We start from the raw sequence: 21,984 nt of genomic DNA, 5'->3' as shown, positions 1-21,984 counted from the left end.
AACAACATCAACAACAGTTTCAACATCATGGGGGCTACCATCTCCACTTGCTGGGGCAATCTCCCTCCCCTGATGGACATTCTTCTTCCGACTCCAGATGTCTATCTCACCCTGCTGAACATCTTCCAATACTTTCCGTTGGTCAGTACTCCGTCCGTACTTGATCCCGCGATCCTCTCGCGATCTCAACCTATAGCATCTATCAGCCATCAGCCACTAAATTCAAGTCTAGTTCACCATCCTCCAGTGGCTCACAGCCTGGCACCCAGCCGGCAAGACCTCCATGAAAGCCTCTATCTTCAACCTGCCCGGCCGCTGGGCCTGGTGCGCTATGGAGATCGTCAGCCCCATCAACCTCATCTACATCCTGTGGAAACTGCCCGCGAAGCTCCAGCTCCACGGCACTTCCCCTTCGTCCTTCGCCCTCCCCCTCCCTAACAAGATTGTCGCTGCCCTGTTTGTCCTGCACTACCTCAACCGCGCCATCATCTCTCCCTTCTTCGCCGCCCCCAGCATGTCCCCCATCCACGTCTTCATCATGACATCCGCCATGCTGTTTAACTGGTTCAACTCCACCTGCCTCGCCGGCTGGCTTGTAGGCTTTGAGATCCCCGTCCAGCCCGAGAATGCTGGTTCTGTCAGCACCACTGCTGCTGCTGCTGCTGCTGCTGCTGCGGCTGGTGGTCAGCCGACCCCATTCCTCACAGTCTCAACCGCCCTAGGTCTCGCCCTGTTCTTCGCTGGCATGGCCGGGAATATCTACGCTGAACGCACTCTCTTTCGCCTTCGGCGCGAGGAGGCTGCGAGGCGGGCGGCACAACCCAAATCGGATGCAGATACCCCTGCAAGATCGACATCGACATCGACCGAAAAAGTCTACATCATTCCCCCGCCCTCTACCCCCTTGTTCTCATCAATCCTCTACCCCCACTATGTCAGTGAGTGGATCGAATGGGCGGGTTTCGCTCTCGTTGGGACGGCTGTGGTGCAGTCGGGTGCTACTGCTGCTACCGTGCTGGGTTTGCGGGCCGGTGCTGGTGCTGGTGCTGGTATTGGCATTGGTGCTGCCAGCGGTAGCATCACCCCCCTCCACCTCGCCCCCTGGCTCCGCCCCGCTGCACACCTCGCTGCATGGCTGAGGCAGCCGTTCCCCGTGCCGGCGGTGGTGTTTGTGATAAATGCCGTCACGAATATGTTGCCGCATGCGCGGTGGGGGAGGAAGTGGTATGTTGAGAAATTCGGGGAGAAGCCCTTGGCGGGGAGGGGAGCTGTGGTGCCGTATTGTACTTGGCTTTGAGTCGAGGGTTGAGTTCAGCTTTAGCTTTAGCTTTAGGTCAGGTTAGCATTGGAGCTTGGGAGTGGGCAAGTATGCAGAGGTGAGGGGGGTGGGGGGGGGAGCTTGTATCGTTTGAAAGGCTGTCTTTTGAAAAGGACTTGGTTTGGACATGGAGTGTTGGTTCGAATTGATCTTGTTTCGAGGGAAAAGGCTTTGTATACTAGGTACAGTATCGATATTTGAACGAAAAAGGTTGTGTCGGTTGTTGAATGGGGTTTGCTTTATTATGGTATGCGTTGGACGTTCCGATACGCGAAGATGAAAAGGTAGTATGGACTAATCAGTCAAGTATGATGGTGAACATGTACAATGAATACAAGCGATGAAAAGGAACAAGGACTTATCAAGGGTTGGTCAAAGTAGACCAATTTCAGAAGATCTACTTCCTACACTGTACGAAGACTACAGAAAAAGACAAGAGGTAGTAAAATGCATATCAAATTGCCAAAGAGGTGGTGACAGTAGCAACCTCTTCGTGTGGTATCACATTGTTGAAATATTATGTGTAAGACACCGGCGAAGCACCAGACATCACCGAAATTCCCGCTGTTAAAAGGCAGGAAGAATTGAATCGTGGCGCTGATGTTTAATGCAGACGCCGATGTTGAAATCGTCATTAAGACATGTTGAAAACTCCGGGGACCCATCTAATGAAACCTGAACCCATATGTTGAACTTTTGGTATCACATCGTAAACTCATCATAAGAAAGTGCTTGGACCACAATCGACAGATTGCGTCTCCGAGACGACAGGTTGAAAGTTGTCGCCCCAATCTTGGGTTGATTAAAGTAATGTAGAAGAAATTTAGTTGCTGTGCTTCTGGCGGAAGAACTTGGCAGCCTGGACCATGTTGGTCAGGGCAGCCTTGGTCTCGGGCCACTGACGGGTCTTCAGACCACAGTCAGGGTTGATCCAGAGCTGCTCAGGGCGGAGGTACTGGAGCATCTCCTCGACACGGTCCTTGATCTCCTGCTCGCTGGGAACACGAGGAGAGTGGATGTCGTAGACACCAGGACCGATGTGACGGGGGTAAGCCTCATCGATGAAGACCTTGAGCAGCTTGGCATCAGACTTGCTGTTCTCAATGCTCAGAACATCGGCATCCAGCGCAGCGATGGCGTGGAAGAAATCCTGGAATTCAGAGTAACAGAAGTGAGAGTGAATCTGGGTACCGTCGGTCACACCAGCAGTGGACAGGCGGAAAGCCTTGACAGCCCACTCGAGATACTTCTCACGCTCCGTGCCAGCACGGAGAGGGAGACCCTCACGGAGGGCAGGCTCATCGACCTGGATGACCTTGACACCGGCAGCCTCGAGGTCAACAACCTCGTCACGGAGGGCGAGAGCCAGCTGCTGAGCCTGAACGGACTGGTGGACATCGTCACGGGGGAAAGACCACCGGAGACAGGTGATGGGACCAGTGAGCATACCCTTCATGGGCTTCTTGGAGATCGAGACGGCGTACTTGGACTCCTTGACGGTCATGGGAGCGGGACGAGAGATGTCACCGACAATAATGGGAGGACGCACGCAGCGGGATCCGTAACTCTGAACCCAGGCGTGGGTGGTGAAGACGTAACCAGTAAGGCGCTCACCGAAGTACTGAACCATGTCGTTACGTTCGGGCTCACCGTGGACGAGAACGTCCAGGTCAAGCTCCTCCTGGATCTTGACGACCTCCTCGATCTCCTGCTCAATGAACTTCTCGTACTCAGCAGCGGTGATCTCACCCTTGGTGAACTTGTTGCGCTGGACCCGGATCTCCTTAGTCTGTGGGAAAGATCCGATGGTGGTGGTAGGGAAAAGAGGAAGCTTGATGGACTTGGTCTGCTCGGCAATACGAGTAGTGAAGGGAGACTTGCGGTTGTGCATCTCCTCGGTAACAGCAGCCTGGCGGGCCTTGACCTCAGGGTCGTTGGTGCGCTTGGAGGAGGCACGGGCCTGGACAGACTTGGCATTGGCCTCGAGCTGCTCACGGACAGCAGCAGGACCCTCGGTGACAGCCTTGGCGATCACAACAACCTCGGAAAGCTTCTCAACAGCAAAGCTGAACCAATCGCGGACCTCATCATCCAAGTTCTTCTCGCTCTCAAGAGTGTGGGGAACGTGGAGAAGAGAGCTGGAAGTGGCAACGATGACACGCTCCTTGCCAAGCTTCTGGATGGCGAGCTCAACCTTCTCGATAGCAGCCTTGAGGTTGGTCTTCCAGATGTTGCGACCGTCAACAACACCAGCAGAGAGAACCTGCTTGGGGCCGAGAGCACCAGCGACAGTCTCGAGCTGCTCGGGGTTGCGGACAAGGTCAATGTGGATACCGTGGAGGCTCTGGAGAGCAGGAAGAACATCCTTGTTGTGAACGATGTCACCGAAGTAGGTGGCGAGGACGAGGCGGGGAGCCTTGTCACCAAGGGCACCGAGCTTCTCATAGGCGGGCTTGAAAGCAGCCTTGGACTTGGCAGGGAGATCGAAGACAAGGACGGGCTCGTCAATCTGAACATCCTCAGCGCCGGCCTCCTTGAGCTTAGCAAGGAGCTCGACGTAGAGAGGGAGGAGCTCCTCGAGCTTGGAGATGGGATCGATGGACTGGCCACGGTCGGCCTTGGCGAGGGTCAAGAAAGAGACGGGACCCAGGATAACGGGGCGAGTGACAACACCAGCCTCCTTGGCCTCGAGGAACTGAACAACGGGCTTGGGCTCGGCAGCGAGCTTAAAAGTCTGGTTGTCCTGGAGGGTGGGCTTGACGTAGTGGTAGTTGGAGTCAAACCACTTGACCATCTCCAAGGCGGGAACATCGACGGCGGGCTGGCCATCCTTGGCGGGTCTCTGGAGACCACGGCCCATGGCGAAGTATTCATCGAGGGGGTCAAGACCGTACTTGCTGTAACGCTCGGGAATGACCTGTACAGAAGTCTGTTAGCAAGGGTTCGTGGGGGAAAAAACGAGTTTGGATTAATTTAGACATACACCGAAGAGCTGGATGTGGTCGAGGACCTGATCGTAGAAAGCAAAGTCGTTGCTGGGGATGATATCGACCCCAGCATCCTTCTGAAGCTTCCAGTGCTCAGCACGGAGTCTCTTTCCCTCGCTCAAGAGCTCATCACGGGAGATCTTTCCACCCCAGTAAGCCTCAGTGGCCTTCTTGAGGTCACGGAGCTTTCCCATACGGGGGAAACCCAAGACGGAAGACTGAACCATCTTGAATGTGTGTGTAAATGTGAAGGAAGAAGAATAAAGAAGATTGTAGGTAGATGATAGGATAGATTGCAAGGCACACAACACAAGAGTTAACAGACAAGAAGAATCAATCCTCTTGCTGGGAGAAGAATAGAGAGGGAGTAAATGAAGAGGGAAGGATAAACCCAGGGGAGAGATGGAGGAGAGAAGAAGAAGAAAAGGATGAAGGAGGAGGAGGGGATGGAGGGGGAAATATAAGCTGGCAGCGAGAGGCGGGAGGGGGAGGGAGGGGGAGGAAAAATACGGTATTTTGGAGGCCGACCGATTTCTGGGTGGTTTTGGTGGAGGGGTAAGGTTGGCCGGTAATAACCGGTAATCTTACAGACTTATAGCCCCTCGGGGAAATGGCGACAATGTACGGAGTACAATTCGGCCACCGGTTTTGCACCGGACTTGGGTATCATTGCCTTTGATCTAATCCCATTATCAAATCATCGTCGTTCATGGACCGACGACGGAGAGCTTCCCCTCCCCTCCCCTCCCCGGCACTGCAAACTGCACGTCGTTTGTGCATCTACCTATACTCACCATCAATGCCAATGATTGCCGGAAGCACAACAGTACACAGTCACCACAATCAGACCCATGTGTAAGAAATGGTATACACAGTAAGAGACTAAACCAGCAATTGGATAGTGTCAAATGGCGTGATCGAAATGGCAGAAAAAAAAAAAACAAAAAAGTTAGATCAACGAACAAATTGAGTCACGGCCAGTTACCGGCGGGTCGCAGTCCGGAGAAACCATCGGCGACGGTCTGGCTGCTTCCGCGATCGGCCACTAAACGCCAGGGCCAGATGTCTATCGCCCGGTGACTTTTTTTGGGTTCCATTGTATAGCTTCAGCTAAGGATAAGATTCTCTACTGTTAGTGTTCGCCACTCAAGGACAAGAACAAAGCTCGGACACTCTGACTGATTTTGATTTGTCCGAAAGCCATCGTGTTCCGTAGGATAAGGATGATCCCGCCACCAGCATTCAAAGGGCGGCCGATCGCGCTCCAACGCCCATGTGCTGTCGGATGTCTGGATTGCTATATCTTGTCCGAATTGGAAGTGGACAGATACTCCGTATATACTGGGCATTGGACAGATGTACGCAACCGCGAATACGAACGTGCCTGCCTCAGTCAGTTCCAGCAACTCTCCCCCTCGCCTTCCCTTTCGTAAAACAAAAGTGAGGTAACTGTAAGATCATCATGAAGACTTGCCATTCGCCTTTCCTCACTCCTCGATGCTTGTTGCTTCATGGCTCTGTGGACAATTGCCACAGTCGCCATCTGATCATCGCAGTTGAACATTCTCCAATTCCAGCAACTCAATCACAATGGGGATTTTCTTCTGCCCCCGACTCCGGGGCCACTGGAAGAAACCAGACCCGCCAGGAACGGGTCCCTCGTACCCACTGCATCCAGTGACCTCGCCTCCAGATGGAGTTGTGGGAAGTGGTACTGGCAGCGGTACAGCGTGACTCAATTCTCCCGATTAGTTCAATCTGTTAACGATTCAACTGTGATAGCTCCATTTGCCTCCAGGGTAGATGCCCTCCGCTTGTCCTCCACTGGAACCTCCGCGGGCGGCTTGTCGGAAAAATTACGCAAGCGATTTTCGAGAGAACATAAGAAACTCCATGGCGCTTCAATCAGGGCCGAGGGAAGATCCGGTTCGTCTACCTTGCATGGCCCAGCGAGATTTCCCAGTGATCGGCTGGACAACTCTTCCGTTGGGTTAGGAGGCAGTTTGTTGAGCGAGAGGGGCTATGACAGTGACGCTCAGTTTATCAGTACCCCAAAGCAAATCAACCACCAGCCAGAATGCTTCGTTGCCGAACCAGCATCGCTGCCGAAGCGGGGAAAGGGAAGGGAAGGCTCTCCTGCCGCCAGCCAGGCATCTGATGTTTCGAAGGGGGTCCCAGTGAGGGCACCAGGTTTTGATCCAAATATACTGGAAGGGACACGGAATCCTTGGTCCTCCATGGACCAGGCAATCTGGAACGTCCATCCTACAGCGAATCCTCCTCCCTTTTCTCGTGTCGCAAGCAGCGCCAAGCGTCGGGTACAAGCTGTACAGCCTTATCATGCTGGCTTCTGTTCGCCGAAGTCGACAGAATACGCTTTATATGACCAGCAGGACCGTTATGGTGCACCACCACGGACTGGGACTCCGAAGCTTTCGAACGCCCTATATAGCTCTTCATCGACTCCAGGATATCATGAATATGGCTCTAAAATTCCAGGATATACCTCTCCAGCCCCATCGCATTATACCACATCTGTAGATTCGCTTGCTGGGTCCTCGGCAGGGCTTTCAGTTCGGACAAGAAGACGGCAAGTTCCACAAACTGCAACCGGCAATGGCTCCGTTCATCTGGAGGATATGGACATTCATACAATGTTGGCGTCTCGAACAACCTCTCCTCGAATTCTGTCAGGGAAACAATCCTTGGAAGCGAATCCATGGGCTAGTGATGTCAGGTTGCGGAAATCACCGCAACCAGCTTTTGATAGTAACTCGGCGATGAGCAACGGCAAGGTGATGGACGTGGCTGAACCGACATACAGGTTCTTTCCACAAGAGACATCTTCATGCTATTCACGGCCAGAGAGTCAGCATTCGGCTGCTTCCAGAATATACTTGAGCAAGACAGAAACGGCGCACGGCTTGACTCCACTTGAGAGACAGTCTCAAAGAAGTCTTCATCCTACTCGAGATTGCACGCCTCGGCTACTGGAGAATATGTTAAATGCTGAGTGTGCAACCTCTAGACCTGTCGATGGCAGTGCTTCCAGTGTGCAAGCCCCGTGCAGTAAATCAGTAGAACAGATTCATTCAGACCTTTCAGTCGCCTCGTCAAACATCAGCTCCCCGATCAACGGTGACGCTGACCTTGTATCACCCCGGAAAGTGAGTGTGGGCTGGATGTCTGGTGGCCGACGTCTTGGTTATGGGTATACTCTAGTTCCCGCAAGCGAAGAGAACGACAGGCCCTCGGGGAAACTGTTTGATCTATCTGCTACTCATGATCTGAGCCAGGAGGTACCATCTGAAACCGATACCCAGGCCGAGCAGGCAAAGCAGATTGACAGCCAGCCAGAACAGCACGATACAACGTCGCTGTCGAAGAAAGCGGGAATGCCTATCGATCTGTCTTCCATCATTGGCCACATCAACTTTCGTAGCTGGTCGGGGGCAACTAATGCAACCGCAGGTGATGAGTCTCCTAAGTCTTCCCTTCTGGGGAGATTCTCAAAGAAAAAGAGGGATCATTCCGACCCGGAGCCACCAGCTAGTGCAAAGGACCCCTGGGACTTTTGCGCATGGGTCAATCCTAATCAATCTCTAAGTGAGCAACAGCCGCCGCTGGCAAGCCCGTCAGCATCCAGTATGAGCACAGAAGGACGAGGAGTATCCTTAGGAAGATGGTCGACCCTACGTCGCACCGGAAGTCTATGGGCCAAGGGCCGTAGCATGTCTGCGATCGCGCGCGACCTTGAGGCCAAAGCAGCTGCGAAATTGAATGCGTCAACTGGGCGTTTTCCAGTGATGCAGAAGAAGGATGGGCGAGCGACGAGATTCAAAGTCTTAGACCGTAAGCGTCGAGCCCATACGGAAGATGACGGTGAGCCGATGGTACCTCTGAAGCAATGGTCTGGCGAGAAGGACACAATCCCTTGCCGGGAGGGAGACGGAGCAAGTATTCCTAGTGTAGACCTAGCACGCAAGCAGTTTTCGGAACAGACTGGCTCGACTGTTGTCACTGACGGTTGGGAAAGCAATTATCAGGACTGCGAGGAGATTTTTGCCGTCGGGGAGTGAGTACGCGATGTGGATGTCTGGGTCAAAAGTGCATAATGTGTTGGTAAAATCGCAGCATGGTGGCAGCGCCTTGGTTTGAGGTCTGAGGGGCATTACGTCGGGGCAAAAGCTAGTAGTTCATGCTGGCCATGACAGGTATGGGACGGTTTGGACTGATCATTTGTATCTCAGCTTGTGGCGAGCAAGAATGCATGTCTTAGACTTCGCAAATGTTATAACAGATGCTCGGTGCGGGGAGCCAGTGACTGCCTGGTAGTAAAAGGACCTTGTGGACTGAGAGCATGTGATCCTGGAAGTTGAAGTATGCATTTACAACTTACTAGTCTGCACTCTTGGGATCCGGAGAACAACCGCGTGGGTTTCATGTAATTGTACAAGCTGGTATATATAAATCACAGTCAAACGCCCCCATTCCGTCCCGAAACGCCCATGCCAAAATCCACCTAGCCATCTTACTTTCTTTGCCGCTTGCTGCTCTTGTCGCTTGAATTGCTAAGTACACTCGCCGAGCGTTTGTGCGACGCTCCTTCTTGATCCCCCGTCGAAGCCGCAGGACCGCCACCGCCCGCACTTTTCTCGCCGGCCTCACCGTCCGCCGCCGCGGCAGCGGACGGTGCAGTGGCCGGGCCGTTGGGATCAGGAGCCGTGGCGGCCTCAGCCGCGGTGTCAGCTGGTATCAATGGCTGATCCTCCTCCTCCTGCTGCTCCGACTTGACCTCGGGTTTGGTCTTCTCCTGAGCCTCCTTGGTCTTGCGTTCGCGGTCCTCCTTGGCGGCCTCGAGCACGCGGATCTCATTATCCACCTTCTCCGCCACCTTACGCGCATCGAGCAGCAAATTGACCGAATGGATCAACTTCTCAAACTCCTTGCACACCCGTTCCGTCGGCATAACGAGCCGAAGCGGCACCGCCAGCTCCGCCAGCGCGGCCGCCAGCTTCTGCGTCTGCACGTTGGACTTGGCCTGCGTGAGCTTCTGGGCGCGGTCGCTCCGGAATTGGACGCCAGGGGCCAGCCGCTCGTGGTGCTGGACGCCGTACTTGGCTTCTTCGGCGGCGGTGAGCGTCCGGACTGTCTTTTCAGCCTCCTTATTGGCAGCCGCGGCGGCAGCAGCCGCGGCAGCGGCAGCCTTCTTGTTGGTAGGGGCGGCGGCAGCGGCGGGCGCGGAGGTATTGGGAGTATCAGCTCGGCTGTCACGCGCACTGCCGGGGGCGTTAGAGGCGGGGGTCTGGCCGGCTGGGCTAGGGGCGGCCCCGGTGCTTTCGGGGGCCAGGATAGAGCGTCGCTTCTTGCTCTTGTCGGCTTGAAGAAGGGTCTGGAGAAGTTGCGAAAGACCTTGGCTGGACTGGTACATGGTGGTGTTGCCGACGCTGATGGGAACTTCGAGGCGGGAATACAGCTCCCGACGTTCGGTGATGAACTCTTGCTCGTTGGCCGTGATGCGCTTGAGTTCCTCCAGAAGAATACTCTCCTCGCGTACTTCGTCGGCTGTGCGGTTGAGCTGAAGAGCGGCGAGCTCTTTCCGCGAGCGCTCGCGCTCCGGGTCGAACTTCATCATCTTCTCGTGCAACTCGAATTCGGCCTCCGACATTTCGGACGGAGGGTGTTCCAGGGCGAGCATGGATGCGGCGATGAAGTAGTAGCGGGCTTTCATATGTTCCATCGTTCGAATACTTTTGGCTGGGACGAGAGCCGTGGTGTTCGTCTCCGTGTCGACGGGATGAGGCTGGTAGTCGTAGCGGTCGGCTATCACTACCCAGCGGAGATCGTACTCCTCGACCAAGTCCATCAGGTAGTCGGTCTCCTGGCGAGACCAGTCGTCGCTCTTCAGATGGCGATTGTACTCCTCGTCGGTGTAGCGGTTCGGTACGCGCGCTTTGACGTTGTACTTGGCAAACATGTAATCCTTTTCCACAGCCTCAGATGTATGTTTGCCGTCCGTAGTCCCCTCGACTTCCATCTCGGATCCCTCTAGAGCGGGTTTCGCGGGTTCGCTCTGTCGTTGCCAGTGACGCAGCACGAGGCCGTCAGAACGGGCACTATTCTCAAAAGGCACCATTCGCCTGATTGCCATGCTATTAGCGCTTATTTTAGTCCAGATGGTGGCATGGATGTCCTACCACGGGCGGACACGCAACTTGCTCATCCATTTCGGACGGCCCTTGTAACGATTTTCGTTGATTGCGATTGGCGGTGCCCGCTCGCCTAGCAAAGCGAACAGCTCACGAGTGATACCCTCTAGCAGTAGGATGATATATTAGAGAGTCGCGAGAGCAGGGATCAGGAAGTGGGGGGCCTACCTGGTCTCTTCTCGGCGACCTTCTGCTTCTTGAGCGGACGTGGCTGGCCCTCCGCGGGCAAATCCAGCATGTCGCGAACATCGGCGGCAGCCATGACGGGCGGACCCCGGGGGCAACGGAGAAGAGAGAGGGATCAAATCGAATATGGATTATGCGCTCAGAAATCGGTTTTCGATGGGATAGATGACTGCTCAAAGAAAAGTGGTAGAGATGAATGATGGGATGGGGGGAGGTCGAGTCTGGAGGGAGGGGGAGGAATTGAGGAGGAGAGAACGAATTCGCGCCAAGACCTCCAGCTTCGGGCCACTTCTCGATCTTCCCGTCCCTATTCTTGTTTGGTGTCTCTGTCCTTCTTTACTCTCGGTCATCCTCCCCCTCCTCCACTTGACTAGCTCTCGCTTCTGCTCCCTTTTCCTCCCCCAGTTTGTTGTTTTTTCCGACAAATCTTTGGAATCTGGATCGCATCATGGCTCCGTCTCGGTCATCAGCCTCATGGCTCCCCTCTGTGCTGGCCGTATGTGCCATCCTGTGCCTGTCGGTGCCCGCCAATGCCCTCTACTTCTTCATGGACGGGCGCCAGACCAAGTGCTTCTTTGAGGAGCTTCCCAAGGACACCCTCGTTGTCGGTCAGTACAACCATCACTGCTTTGCAAGCCACAACCCAATCGCACAAAACACAAAGCTAATCCGCAAGGGAAAACAGGTACCTACTCCACCGCCGTCATCAACGAGCAATCGAACACGTATATCGTCGATCCCAACCTGAAGATGCTTATCACCGTCGACGAGATCTTTGACAACGACCACCGCGTCGTCTCCAAGCGCGACAGCCACGCGGGCCGCTGGACCTTCTCCGCCGCCGACGCCGGCCTACACAAGATCTGCCTCACCCCCGAGACCAACGCCGCGACGGGCGGATGGCTGTCGGGCGCCCCCGCCGGCGCGGTGCAGGTCACGCTCGACATGGCCATTGGTGAAACCAGCAAGATTGAGTCGGAGGACAAGGACAAGATGCAGGACATTGTGCAGAAGGTCAAGGATCTGAACGGTCGGTTGCAGGATATCCGAAGAGAGCAGGTGTTCCAGCGGGTATGTCTTTATTTATTTCCCACTGTGTGCTTACTTCCTCGAATTGTCCACTTTGATTTCTCTGCCAAACAGGGCTGCGCTCGTCTCTCCGCGCGAGTCACGGTTGTCCCAATGGAATCTTTGCTAATTCGAAATCCTACAAACAGGAACGTGAGGCCGAATTCCGTGACCAGTCTGAGGCTACCAATTCCCGTGTTGTCCGGTGGACTTTGATCCAGCTGTTCGTTCTTTCGGCCGCTTGCGCCTGGCAACTCTCGCATCTCCGCTCCTTCTTCATCAAGCAGAAGCTTACATAAATGTTCTCCTGTTGATGTCGTGGTTATCGAGCGATGCCCTTTCTTATATGTATTTCTTTATTTCGTGGAGGGGAATGGAAGGATGATTGAAAGTATTGAGAGGGAAAGCACCAGGTCAGGCCCGGTAGCTTCACATGACTGGTGTTTTCTTTTCAGCGATTTAATAACCTTTCGGAATGCCCTCCCTATTCGTCACCGTGTTGGGTCTTGCAGGGATATATGAAATGATCTAGATGTATTTCTCTCTACGCTCAAGGTTGTTCCTGCTCCGTATTCTCATCCTCATATATATCAGTAGCTGTAAGGGAACCAGATGTCTCCCTGGGTTTTGCTTGGTTAGCGGAATTGCTTATATTTATTCTGCTCAAATGGTTTGCCTCGCATGTTCGGCGCGGGCCGTACACATTTATATACAATGTATGGAATAGCCACTTTCCTTGAGGCTGTGCAAGGTACACTCATCAAGCATAGTACACTGACAGGTCGTGACCTTTGTGTAGTTTTGCAGCTCGTGTATGATCTGTATATATCGGGAAAATATTACCATCATATAACTAACCTGTTGTATCTTAAATTCATCGAGCTCTTGTCTATTTAGCTCTCTGTCTTGGCATCCGGGGATAGATCATTAAGGATGCACAAGATCACTCGTAAACACATCAAGGACAAAGAATTATCTCTAGAAACACCACGTGGAGAAAAGGAGTCCACAAAGAAGACAAAACAAGCCAGACTTTAGGCCATAAAAAGAGTAGAAAGGAAGGTCAACGGTGAGGTATCAAGCGGGGAACCAAGAAATCTCGAAGAGATTGAAGAAACAAAACAAGAAAGACCATTTCATGCATTCATAGAATCGTCGCGCGGCCGTAATATTTTGTCGCTGCAGAAGCCTAGTATTAGCCGTTCCAGGTCGGAAAGCTTATACGGCTTGGTCATGTAGCCCTTCATGCCAACCTTTGTGGCACGGTTAAGGGCCTCGTCGGTGACATCAGCACTGACGGCCAGAACTGTAGGATGTCTCATTCGGCAGTTAGGACCGGTGGATTGTTGGTGACACTGAGTATCGGAAAATTGTTGAGTCTGGTGCTCATCAACTAGCTGTAGAATTTTGGATGTGGCTTCGTAACCATCCATCTCCGGCATCCAAAGATCCATCAGAACCACGTCCACTGCTTTCCGTTTCTTGGTCGAACCGGGTGGTATGGGAACTGTGAAGCCGTCTGATCCATTGTTCGACTTTGGAGACTGGCTCGAGCTTTGTTCGCGGGGACACTGGGCCTCGAGAACATCTTGCATGATGCGGACAGCCTCCTTCCCGTTGCTGGCCTCATAAATGTCCTTGTAGCCAAGTCGCTTGAGCATGTGGACTAGAACCCTCCGATTGATCTTATTATCCTCCGCCACGAGGAAGGTCAACGGGTGCTTTTCCCCGAGACGGCTGTCATGAGTATCACCGTTGATGTGCCGCTGTGGCGGTGTGCTTCTAGGAGGCGGAAGCGAGGGCGTTGAAGATAGCGACGGTGGCTCATCAGTTGGACAAGGAGAAGGCTGCTGGATCTGTAGGCCAGGAGTGCGTGGAGTGGGTAGTAGAGAAGAGAAGTCTGGCGTGATGCTACTTGGGTTGCTCAGCCGCATTGCTTCAGTAAGCTGAGGAGGTGTCAGTAGTTTGGGAGGAAGCAGTGGCCGATCCGCTGAAGGCTCGGGCTGGTTGGCGGGAATTCTGATCTCAAACTCCGAGCCACGATCTGGTCCCGAAGTCGAAGAGCGAACACAAAGGAGGTCACCACCCATCTTCCTCGACAAGCCTTTGGCTACAAGTAGACCCAAGCCTAGCCCATCCTTACTGCGGGTGGTGGATGTGTCTTCCCGGGCGAAAGGCCTGAAAAGCTTGGGTAAGAAATCGTCCGGAATGCCTGGACCGGTGTCCTTGATGCTTATCAAAACATCGTTCGCCTTGCGGCCAACAGTGGCAGCCACAGTGATCTTACCGCTATTGGTAAACTTAACGGCATTTAAGAAGACGCACGATATCAACTTGGCAAGGTCTCGATCATCCACGAACAAAGTCTCTGGAAGGGCAGGATCGACAGACCAATCGATAGTCTTCGAAAATACCTCGCCGTTGGATGATCGTGAGCGGACCTCAATCCTCTCTCCTTGCTCCGTTGCATTACTCACCGCGAAATCGGGTCGCCCACCCACATGTAGAGATTCGTTGATGACCAGGCGAAGCAGATCACGAAGTTTCGTCATTCTCAGAGCTGGAACTTGCTGGTTGATATTGATGCCTTCGAGTAGCAAGTGCGGTGCTGAACGTCGGACAGCCAAAGACGGGCGAGGATCAACCACGTTAGCCATTACTGCTTCAATCTCATGAGCAGGAGTAGCTTTGAGCAGTTTTTCACTTTCATGAACTGCGTTTTTCACCTCTTCGCTGCGAGGCGAGAGGCCCCGGGACGCGGAGACCCGCGGCGCTTTCGACTTCGAAGGCTGGCCAGCGTTCCAGTCTGGGGGATTGCTGCGTCGTCGCTTATACGGGTTGACTGTGATGTTGCTCCTTTCCACGAAGATGGTTGATCGGTTTTCACTTGCAACAACCGGATTCTGCACTGGACCACTGAAGAAGTCGTCCCGTTCACTTTGAGGGGTTTTGGGGACCTGCATGTTCATGTCGTAGGCATGGACAACATTATCAGCCGCCTCGACAGCTCTACGAGCACTATCTGTATCGCCACAAACACTGCGTATTAGCCTTAAGACGATTCCAGGCATTGGAGAAAGGAGACCGACCTTGAACCATTTCAATACTCTCCTTGAGCGTGCGAAAGACATATCCAGCTTTCGGGGACGGTTTGTCTTGAATGGCCTCGCGGACTGTAGCATGCATGACGTCCAGCATCCCCACTACGCCCTGCATCGGGGTTCGGAGCTCGTGCGACAGGCTTCTCGCATAGGGTTTGAGTGGCTGTGATGAGAAGTCTGCAGAGCCATGGATGACCCCAACATTCACATCGCCGACAACGCTTGTCTTGGTCGTACGAAGATGGGTGTCCTCTTGATCGAGCTTTTCGATAACTGGATCGTCGCGGATCCTATGCACAACCAAGTCTTCAAGAGAATATAGAATCATCTCAAGGAGCGACCACGAGAGATTACGCTTCTGCAAGCCCGATTCCGACCACATCAGCCCAAAAAAAGCAATGCAGTCTGTCCCGGAAAAGAGCGGCACAGCCAGATATCCTTCAGCGGCAAAGGGAAGCTGGTCCCGATCAAAGGGAATGAAAGACCCCAGCTTTTCAGGAATCAAACAGGGCCTTTGACGATCCATGTGTGACAGGGGATTGCCTCCGGCAAAATATCTGCGTCTGTGCATGCCTGCAGTATTGTGCCCATCGTTATAATAAAACGCTGTACCAAACAACCGAGTTTTGTGGCCTTCAATCTCATGCCTGGATTCGTCGTCCCGAGCCCTGCGAGCGACGAAAACATACTGGGCTTTGCATATCAGACTGATCTGCTCCATCAGTCGATACCAGAATGATTCTGAATCCAAAGGACGGAGTTCTTGCTTTAGCTTCACCAGCCTTTCGATGGCGAAGCTCTGGGGGCCACCGATATATCGGCGACCGGACGAATCGACCTGCGCATCGTCGTCGAGAAGGGTAGCTGCAGGCACCTCACTGGGAAGGCACTGTGTTGGAAGCAAGGACATTGTAGGGCCAGCTGCATACGATGTTGACCATTCGGGGTCCGCTGAGTCGGGCATTGTGTCCCGCGGGGATTGACTGCCCTGTGTGGACGGGATTGCTGATATATCAGATGCAAAATCCACCAAGAGATAGTCCTAGAGCCAGGCGATTTATAATATGGGAGGACGCCAAGATACTGAAGGAGACTGGTGAAAGATCAAGGAATTACGACCGGTTTCTATAGAAGGGACACAGCGCATGGCGTTCAGTCTAAAGTTGTTCAGGGGGTGTTAGCGAGCGAAAATCGAAGGCAGACAAAGGAGGTTTGACCATATGCTTTCCAAGAGGCACCACTTTGAAAGACCTCATGATAAAGCTGGTAAAAACATACATCACTTATGCTGGTCGAGTTGAAGCCCACGCTGAGCGGCACCGCGCGGCGGTGGAAGGGGAAGCCGAGCAAAGAGCAGACGGCTGTTGGTAACGGAGATTTTTGCGACACACTGCGAAGGGAAGAGTATTTATCGCTAAGACGCTGAAATCCTGACTGAGAGAGTTCAAAGCCTTCTTAATTCTGAACTATGTAGGCAACGTTAAGGTTTTCCTTGTCTTTTCCTTTGGGTTTTGGCACAGAAGTTTCTGTAAATGAATCACCGGATGTCTCGGTCTTGAGTGCCGAAAGTAGCGTTTGTAGTCCGATTTGTTGTGAAAAGCTGGATCCCCCAGTGACCGCTGACAGGCAAGTTCAATTGCTGAAGTCACGATCGGTCATTGACACATACCACCCGTGGTTGAGTAGCAGAACAGGAAGGGCGACAGCAGAAGGCCAGCATGCGAAAGGGAAGATGATGGCACGGGGAAGGGAGATCGGGGGAAGGAAGTTCGATTCCAGAACAGGATGTTATCAGATTGGAAGGAGACACGAAAGACTACTAGTGTAGTTTTTAGTTTTTAAGGTAGTTCATGGTGCTAAACTCGTTAGTACAGAGCCAAAGCAAGGCGGAGGGAGATGGAGAGGAAATTGGAGCTGAGTTTGGATTGGGAAGAGGGGAAAGACGGAGGAGCAGCAACTTTGAACTGAGTGAATATCGATGGGGCCAGTTTGGGCCGATCGCCAGGTCTAGACGCGGGGAGGCTTTGCCTTGTAGGTTCGCCCTTTCAGCTTCTGGTTTGCTGTTGTTCTCTCTGCATTGATATTTCCTCCCCAAACCGTCCACGATCTTATCTGCTGCTACTCCTGTATAGTCTACTGTTCAAACAGGACACTGACCATGGATGACGAACTATGAAATGGAGCATCAACAAACCAAAAAGTTGACATCTTTGGAACTGCCATCCATTCATTCCATGGGCCGATCACCAGCCGCTCTCCCGGCCCAGGCTTGACAAATTGAACTTGTCTCCCACCACGTCTGCGTGCGCCAGAATCCTCCCTCCGGTCATATCGTAATATGTTGTAGTCCGTAACTCGTTCGAGATTCCTGCAATACAAGGCAAATCGACACTGAACACTCATCAGCTACCAGGAGAAGTCATCGACTTGTTGCCGCCCTAGTCGGCCATGCATAGATGATGAGATGAAGACAAAGGTTGTAGGTTGAGCCACAGCACCTGACTTCATTGTTCTTTCCGTAGTAATCGGTTTTTTTTTTTTTTTTTTTTTTTTGTTTTTGTTTTTTCGTCCTCAGTTCTCGGTCCCATCGCGCCCCACGCTGCTCGTCGAGGACTGGTAGATGCCCTTGTACCCCTCGACCATCTTTCCAAGTTCCTTCAAGACCAGCTGGGCGAGTTTGCATTACGGTAAAGCACATCTCCGGGGGGACTTTTCACCTCCATCAAAGCTCCCAGCGCGTCCCATACCCGCGTCGACCACTCCGACAGTGATTGCGTGGGCTGTCATCGCCAAAGGCCAGACTGGACGTCTTGGGGGCGTGACGCTTCGTATCATCGAAGTCGATGGTGTCCGCGGAGGTCCATCTGGCGAGCCCCGCGAAGCGTAAGGTCAGCTCTGCATGGTTGTTGTCGCTGAGGGACATGCCGTAGATTACGCACCAACTGGCGAGGGAGGGCTTCGAGTCTCGCTGAGGATCATGATACGGTCTTGCGCTTTGGCTGGTGCCAAACCATTTGAGTGTGCTGTTGTTCGCTAGAAGTTAGCAAGGAAGGAGGTGCATGTGGTAATTGGGATTGGAGTAGGCTGACCCCAGTCGGTCAACTATTGGCATCTGATAAATTCATCGGCTCTAAGTCACGATCTCCTGTGGACTGATACCTGTCGGGGAAGTTCTCAGTTGTTCTGGCTCTCTTGGGACATAAGCATCATCAACCCTGGTAATCAGCTGTACATTGTTCACTGTCTACATCACTGGGTGCATTCGACCCTCCTGCCAGGATCGTGTACTGCATTTTACTCCCATTGCCTCATCGAGTAACTCCTGAAAGTGGCTGCAACTCCTCCCATCTACTTCCATCTCCCCAGGGAGAAAGAGCCTAAGTTCTACCGATAGCGTCTGTCGGCGACAATATAGCTCTAAATTGGCCATAGTAGTTCGAAGCCTTACAACTCATCTGCGAATAACTGCTGGAAAGCTTACAGTTCCCATCAGCTGCGGAACCAAGGATTCATAAGCCGTGGCTGAACTCGGGAGTGAGCCCCGACGCACCAGGATATAAAGCTGCTCGGACCATACATGCCTTCTGGTGCTACAGCCCAGTACCCCGGAATTCTATATAGTGCCATTTCGGGAACTAACCGGAGTCTAATTTGTGAGCAGCTGGAATATACGAGCCATTTCCGGGGTCCGCGCACTCTTCATATCTATGCCTTGGCAGTATCGGCAGCACCTTAGATGGGGGCAGTGGGTGGAGGCGTCCTATTAGAATAACTGCAGGAGGGACAATAGAAAAGAAACACAAATTCATGATCCAGGTGATTATCTCGTCTAATCTTGCCGTCCCTTCAATAGTCTCTTGGTCACCTTATCTTTCTCTATGATGTACACCTGTGCACCCCAACCGGAGAGAGCGTCTCGGTCGACCGCGCTCAGTAGGGCTTGGGAGATGGTCTCAAACAAATCCTCCGGAGACTATCAAAGGAATTCATGGTTAGCAAGTACTCCGTTAGTAAGCCCCCGACCGAGGCAGAGATACATACCAAGTCCGGCTCCCACAGACCCTCACAAGTACCGAACAGCTGCTCACTTGCGGTTCCGCTCACGATGAAGTCCTTGGCGAAATCGATACACCCGATACTGTCAAACCCGCAAATGAAGGGCTTGCCTGTTGTGCTGTTGATGCCGGCAATGACGGGACTGACGAAGAAAGGACCGAACCGTTTCTCGTACAGCGAAGAGCTGACCAAGTTGGCCAGGGTCTGAGGAGCGATGTTCCGCTCCTCGCGAAGACGGTACATGTTCACTTTGTAGCGGAAGAGGTCTGACACGGTCGCCACGTCGGTCGCCAAGCCCGTCAAGCCGAGGAAGGTAGAAGGACCGTAGTTGAAGATCTTGGGGAAGTTGTTGGAGACAGTCAAGGCTTGCATACCCAGGCGGAGATCGCAAGCGATGGCAACGCAGTCCTTACCCACCATAGCGACGCAGGCGCCGCCATCTGCACAGCGGAGGGTCAGTATATATACAAACTGCCGAAGGGGAAAGTCATCGAGGAACCGTACTAATATCGAAGGGGGAACTCTAGTAAGGATAATTCAGTCAGCTTGCTTGCTCAGCTCAGACAGGTAAGTTCACGCAGGGCCAACGCACCATTATCGGGGCGGAATTGTAGGCGTTAGGTCAAGATGGGAAGTCGTAAATGGATAGACTGTGAGGGAGGAAGTAAAAAAAAAGAAAGTGGGCAGGTATATCAAAGCAGAGATGAAGGGGGAGAGGATGATTGGGGAGGGAGCATGGATGGGCGGAGGATGGATGGAGATGGACGGAGTTGAACTGAAGCTCTGCCAGCAACGCGTGGAGCCGCCGAGCTTCTTCCGATGACGCTTGCGCCCGCTGCCTACAACGGTTCAGTTAGTGGTTGACTCCCCTCATCTTAGTCAACTAAAAACACCTTCTTCTCTGTCAATCTAGACCCTTCTTTTGTTCTATACATTGTTGGGGGATTCTGTTGCGGCTTATAATCTGGCTTGGACTCCACAGATCAAGCCACTTGCCATATATTCCTTCATCCATTCCAGCAGGCCTGCTGTTTGTTCTTCATCTCTTCTACCTCAAACTGCCACACCCCGCAACTTCTAATAATGAGCTCTCATGTCGTGGTCTTAGACTCGACAGCTCGAAGAGCGACTGTCAAGACTACACCGGGCAAACACCTTACCGAGATCCTGCAAGAGGCCTGCACTAAGCTAGGTGTAGATCCTAGTCAACATGGGTTGAAGTAAGACTCCCTCGCTATATAAGAGGCCCCTCCTCACCGATAGTATCGCACCCCACTGACACCATCTTTGTCAAGGTACAAAGGTAAAGAGCTCGACATGTCGCTCGTCTTTCGTCTATCCGGACTTACCTCCGGTGCCAAGTTGGAGCTGGTTCAATCATCTCGGTCCCCCTCTGTCGTCACAGTTGCGTTACAGCTTCCGGAGTCAGAGGCACGGGGGGCTCCCAACGGCCGGCTCATGGACAAGTTCCCGAGCACGACAACAATCTGGTTCATCCTGCGCAAGTTCGAGGCGGGCGTTGCAGGCGGTACGTCTAAAACCCGCAACCTGACGGGTCGCGGTGTACCAAGTGGCAACGAGGGCGCAGGTCGACTATACTACGAGACTCCAGTGGTTCAGGTCTTGCAGCGGGAACTCTGCTCTTTTGCAGATTTCCAGAAATCCCTAGCACAACTGGGCTTTAACAGCGGGAATGTGTTGCTAAGGCTCAGCTTCCGGCGGACGGAAGAGCCCATGGAACAAGCGATGGGCAAGATCCAAGAATACTTCCAGACCTCCGAGGACATGAGGCCGAAGCCCGAGGAACAGCCTACATCGACAGGAGTGCCTCTAGAGGAAGATATTGCGGAACAGCGAGACTCTGAGCTCGAGCCCCACCCCGCCTCTACCCCCGCGACCGAAGCAGTACCAGAAGAGACTGCTCCTCCCGCCTCTCAAACCACTGTGCCAGCCCCAAGTCCTTCCGAAGTCCCTGCTGGTTTCTCCCGCCCCGTGACCGTCTTCTCTCCTCCGTCTGGCGACACTCCGCAGTCGGCGCAAACCACCTATAATGAAGCCGACTATATCCCATCCGTGGACCACGCCCAAGCTCACCAACGTCGACTGAACGCCGCCTCGCGACCCCAACGACTCCCCACTGACGCCGAAATTGCCGCCAAAGTAGCCGCCGAGGAGGAGAAGCTGGCAGCAATCGCCGAAGTGGAGGTAAAGGTCCGTCTACCCGACCAAAGCCAGGTCGTCGCCAAGTTCGGCCGGGACGACACGGGGCGGGCACTTTACGACTTTGTGCGCAACTGCCTGGCGGCGCCCTTCGCCGACACCGAGAAGTTCACCATCACATACCTCCCGGTCAGCTCGGCGGTCTCACGAGGCGGAAGCGCCAGGAAGATCCAGGAGGTGATCCCAGATTCGGATCGGACGCTGCTGATCCGAGACCTGGGACTGGCGGGCCGGGTGCTGGTCAACTTCAGCTGGGATGCGAGTGCTTCGCAGGCGGCTCACTCGAGCCGCGAGCTCCTGAAGCCGGAGCTGCGGACCCGGGCCCAGGAAATCAAGGTGGAGCAGCCCCCGGATGTGATGGAGACGGCTGAAGACGTGCGCGGCCGGACACTGGGGGCTACGGGCAGTAGTGAGACCAAGACGGGCGAGAAGCGGAAACCTGGTGGGATACCCAAATGGTTGAAGTTGCCAGGCAAGAAATGAGATGCTTGCCTCTATGAAGCATCTGATGATTAGAAGGAGTGATGTTAGATAATGAATAGGATGAATGATTCGCATAATATGTCAGAACGGCGTGGACAGTAATTTACATTGGAATTCGAAGAGCGAGTAGTTGGCGAGGGGAAGGCTTGAGTGCTCGACCGAATAGGACCAGCAGCGGTCTGTCTAGCCTGCATGATGCACAAGCACTAGAGCTATTACTGGACTGGAGAGTAGGAGTCCCAAGAGTTGGCATACTCTGCGGTCTATTCTGAAACAATTGACGCAAGACGCATAGTCAACCCCATGGACATCCTTCATCCTCCCCGGACTTATGACCCCAGTCTACAGAGTTACAG

The 21,984-nt window shown here is 53.4% G+C and overlaps 8 protein-coding genes across 8 annotated transcripts; 4 read left to right on the top strand and 4 right to left on the bottom strand.

The window, feature by feature from the left end:
- Positions 1-8: 8 nt before the first annotated feature.
- BP01DRAFT_336053 (3-oxo-5-alpha-steroid 4-dehydrogenase family protein) lies at positions 9-1,362 on the top strand. Its single transcript, XM_025573226.1, has 2 exons — positions 9-141; positions 233-1,362. Exons 1-2 carry the CDS (start codon positions 28-30, stop codon positions 1,295-1,297), a joined length of 1,179 nt encoding a protein of 392 aa, XP_025433449.1. The 5' UTR covers positions 9-27; the 3' UTR covers positions 1,298-1,362.
- Positions 1,363-2,047: 685 nt separating this feature from the next.
- BP01DRAFT_354662 (5-methyltetrahydropteroyltriglutamate--homocysteine S-methyltransferase) lies at positions 2,048-4,696 on the bottom strand. The gene is made up of 2 exons (XM_025574495.1): positions 4,302-4,696; positions 2,048-4,235 (listed from the first exon to the last, which is right to left on the bottom strand). The coding sequence occupies exons 1-2, from the start codon at positions 4,530-4,532 to the stop codon at positions 2,142-2,144; spliced, it is 2,325 nt and encodes a 774-aa protein (XP_025433448.1). The 5' UTR covers positions 4,533-4,696; the 3' UTR covers positions 2,048-2,141.
- Positions 4,697-5,887: 1,191 nt separating this feature from the next.
- Positions 5,888-8,446, top strand: BP01DRAFT_421767 (uncharacterized protein). Its single transcript, XM_025579525.1, has 2 exons — positions 5,888-6,028; positions 6,088-8,446. Exons 1-2 carry the CDS (start codon positions 5,896-5,898, stop codon positions 8,382-8,384), a joined length of 2,430 nt encoding a protein of 809 aa, XP_025433447.1. The 5' UTR covers positions 5,888-5,895; the 3' UTR covers positions 8,385-8,446.
- A 278-nt stretch (positions 8,447-8,724) lies between these two features.
- BP01DRAFT_336047 (SANT/Myb-like DNA-binding domain-containing protein) lies at positions 8,725-10,943 on the bottom strand. Its single transcript, XM_025573225.1, has 3 exons — positions 10,683-10,943; positions 10,503-10,620; positions 8,725-10,445 (listed from the first exon to the last, which is right to left on the bottom strand). The coding sequence occupies exons 1-3, from the start codon at positions 10,774-10,776 to the stop codon at positions 8,837-8,839; spliced, it is 1,821 nt and encodes a 606-aa protein (XP_025433446.1). The 5' UTR covers positions 10,777-10,943; the 3' UTR covers positions 8,725-8,836.
- Positions 10,944-11,034: 91 nt separating this feature from the next.
- On the top strand, positions 11,035-12,340 carry BP01DRAFT_354659 (emp24/gp25L/p24 family protein). The gene is made up of 3 exons (XM_025574494.1): positions 11,035-11,308; positions 11,386-11,771; positions 11,918-12,340. The coding sequence occupies exons 1-3, from the start codon at positions 11,149-11,151 to the stop codon at positions 12,065-12,067; spliced, it is 696 nt and encodes a 231-aa protein (XP_025433445.1). The 5' UTR covers positions 11,035-11,148; the 3' UTR covers positions 12,068-12,340.
- A 444-nt stretch (positions 12,341-12,784) lies between these two features.
- On the bottom strand, positions 12,785-16,327 carry BP01DRAFT_216492 (sensor histidine kinase/response regulator). Its single transcript, XM_025571114.1, has 3 exons — positions 16,148-16,327; positions 14,858-16,026; positions 12,785-14,790 (listed from the first exon to the last, which is right to left on the bottom strand). Exons 2-3 carry the CDS (start codon positions 15,831-15,833, stop codon positions 12,905-12,907), a joined length of 2,862 nt encoding a protein of 953 aa, XP_025433444.1. The 5' UTR covers positions 15,834-16,026; positions 16,148-16,327; the 3' UTR covers positions 12,785-12,904.
- Positions 16,328-18,497: 2,170 nt separating this feature from the next.
- pup3 (proteasome core particle subunit beta 3) lies at positions 18,498-19,600 on the bottom strand. The gene is made up of 4 exons (XM_025574493.1): positions 19,518-19,600; positions 19,430-19,448; positions 18,911-19,365; positions 18,498-18,842 (listed from the first exon to the last, which is right to left on the bottom strand). Exons 1-4 carry the CDS (start codon positions 19,518-19,520, stop codon positions 18,699-18,701), a joined length of 621 nt encoding a protein of 206 aa, XP_025433443.1. The 5' UTR covers positions 19,521-19,600; the 3' UTR covers positions 18,498-18,698.
- Positions 19,601-19,767: 167 nt separating this feature from the next.
- BP01DRAFT_354656 (putative UBX domain protein) lies at positions 19,768-21,701 on the top strand. The gene is made up of 2 exons (XM_025574492.1): positions 19,768-20,145; positions 20,221-21,701. The coding sequence occupies exons 1-2, from the start codon at positions 20,009-20,011 to the stop codon at positions 21,626-21,628; spliced, it is 1,545 nt and encodes a 514-aa protein (XP_025433442.1). The 5' UTR covers positions 19,768-20,008; the 3' UTR covers positions 21,629-21,701.
- The last annotated feature ends 283 nt before the right edge of the window (positions 21,702-21,984 follow it).

The sequence above is a fragment of the Aspergillus saccharolyticus genome, assembly GCF_003184585.1.
Source record: "Aspergillus saccharolyticus JOP 1030-1 unplaced genomic scaffold BP01scaffold_7, whole genome shotgun sequence".
Lineage (NCBI taxonomy): Eukaryota > Fungi > Ascomycota > Eurotiomycetes > Eurotiales > Aspergillaceae > Aspergillus > Aspergillus saccharolyticus.
The sequence above is the reverse complement of the archived record's forward strand: the minus strand, read 5'-3'. Positions and strand labels throughout refer to the sequence as shown.

Excerpts from the sequence above, each read along its gene's own strand:
- BP01DRAFT_336053 (XM_025573226.1), top strand. The coding sequence starts at position 28 with ATGGGGGCTACCATCTCCACTTGCTGGGGCAATCTCCCTCCCCTGATG. Across the intron at positions 142-232 it reads TCTTCCAATACTTTCCGTTG|TTCACCATCCTCCAGTGGCT; the intron begins GTCAGTACTCCG and ends ATTCAAGTCTAG.
- BP01DRAFT_354662 (XM_025574495.1), bottom strand. The coding sequence starts at position 4,532 with ATGGTTCAGTCTTCCGTCTTGGGTTTCCCCCGTATGGGAAAGCTCCGT. Across the intron at positions 4,236-4,301 it reads ACCACATCCAGCTCTTCGGT|GTCATTCCCGAGCGTTACAG; the intron begins GTATGTCTAAAT and ends ACTTCTGTACAG.
- BP01DRAFT_421767 (XM_025579525.1), top strand. The coding sequence starts at position 5,896 with ATGGGGATTTTCTTCTGCCCCCGACTCCGGGGCCACTGGAAGAAACCA. Across the intron at positions 6,029-6,087 it reads GGGAAGTGGTACTGGCAGCG|CTCCATTTGCCTCCAGGGTA; the intron begins GTACAGCGTGAC and ends CAACTGTGATAG.
- BP01DRAFT_336047 (XM_025573225.1), bottom strand. The coding sequence starts at position 10,776 with ATGGCTGCCGCCGATGTTCGCGACATGCTGGATTTGCCCGCGGAGGGC. Across the intron at positions 10,621-10,682 it reads GGTCGCCGAGAAGAGACCAG|AGGGTATCACTCGTGAGCTG; the intron begins GTAGGCCCCCCA and ends TCCTACTGCTAG. Across the intron at positions 10,446-10,502 it reads AAGTTGCGTGTCCGCCCGTG|GCGAATGGTGCCTTTTGAGA; the intron begins GTAGGACATCCA and ends CATGGCAATCAG.
- BP01DRAFT_354659 (XM_025574494.1), top strand. The coding sequence starts at position 11,149 with ATGGCTCCGTCTCGGTCATCAGCCTCATGGCTCCCCTCTGTGCTGGCC. Across the intron at positions 11,309-11,385 it reads CAAGGACACCCTCGTTGTCG|GTACCTACTCCACCGCCGTC; the intron begins GTCAGTACAACC and ends AAGGGAAAACAG. Across the intron at positions 11,772-11,917 it reads GAGAGCAGGTGTTCCAGCGG|GAACGTGAGGCCGAATTCCG; the intron begins GTATGTCTTTAT and ends TCCTACAAACAG.
- BP01DRAFT_216492 (XM_025571114.1), bottom strand. The coding sequence starts at position 15,833 with ATGCCCGACTCAGCGGACCCCGAATGGTCAACATCGTATGCAGCTGGC. Across the intron at positions 14,791-14,857 it reads GAGTATTGAAATGGTTCAAG|ATAGTGCTCGTAGAGCTGTC; the intron begins GTCGGTCTCCTT and ends GTGGCGATACAG.
- pup3 (XM_025574493.1), bottom strand. Across the intron at positions 18,843-18,910 it reads GTCTGTGGGAGCCGGACTTG|TCTCCGGAGGATTTGTTTGA; the intron begins GTATGTATCTCT and ends TTCCTTTGATAG.
- BP01DRAFT_354656 (XM_025574492.1), top strand. The coding sequence starts at position 20,009 with ATGAGCTCTCATGTCGTGGTCTTAGACTCGACAGCTCGAAGAGCGACT. Across the intron at positions 20,146-20,220 it reads CCTAGTCAACATGGGTTGAA|GTACAAAGGTAAAGAGCTCG; the intron begins GTAAGACTCCCT and ends ATCTTTGTCAAG.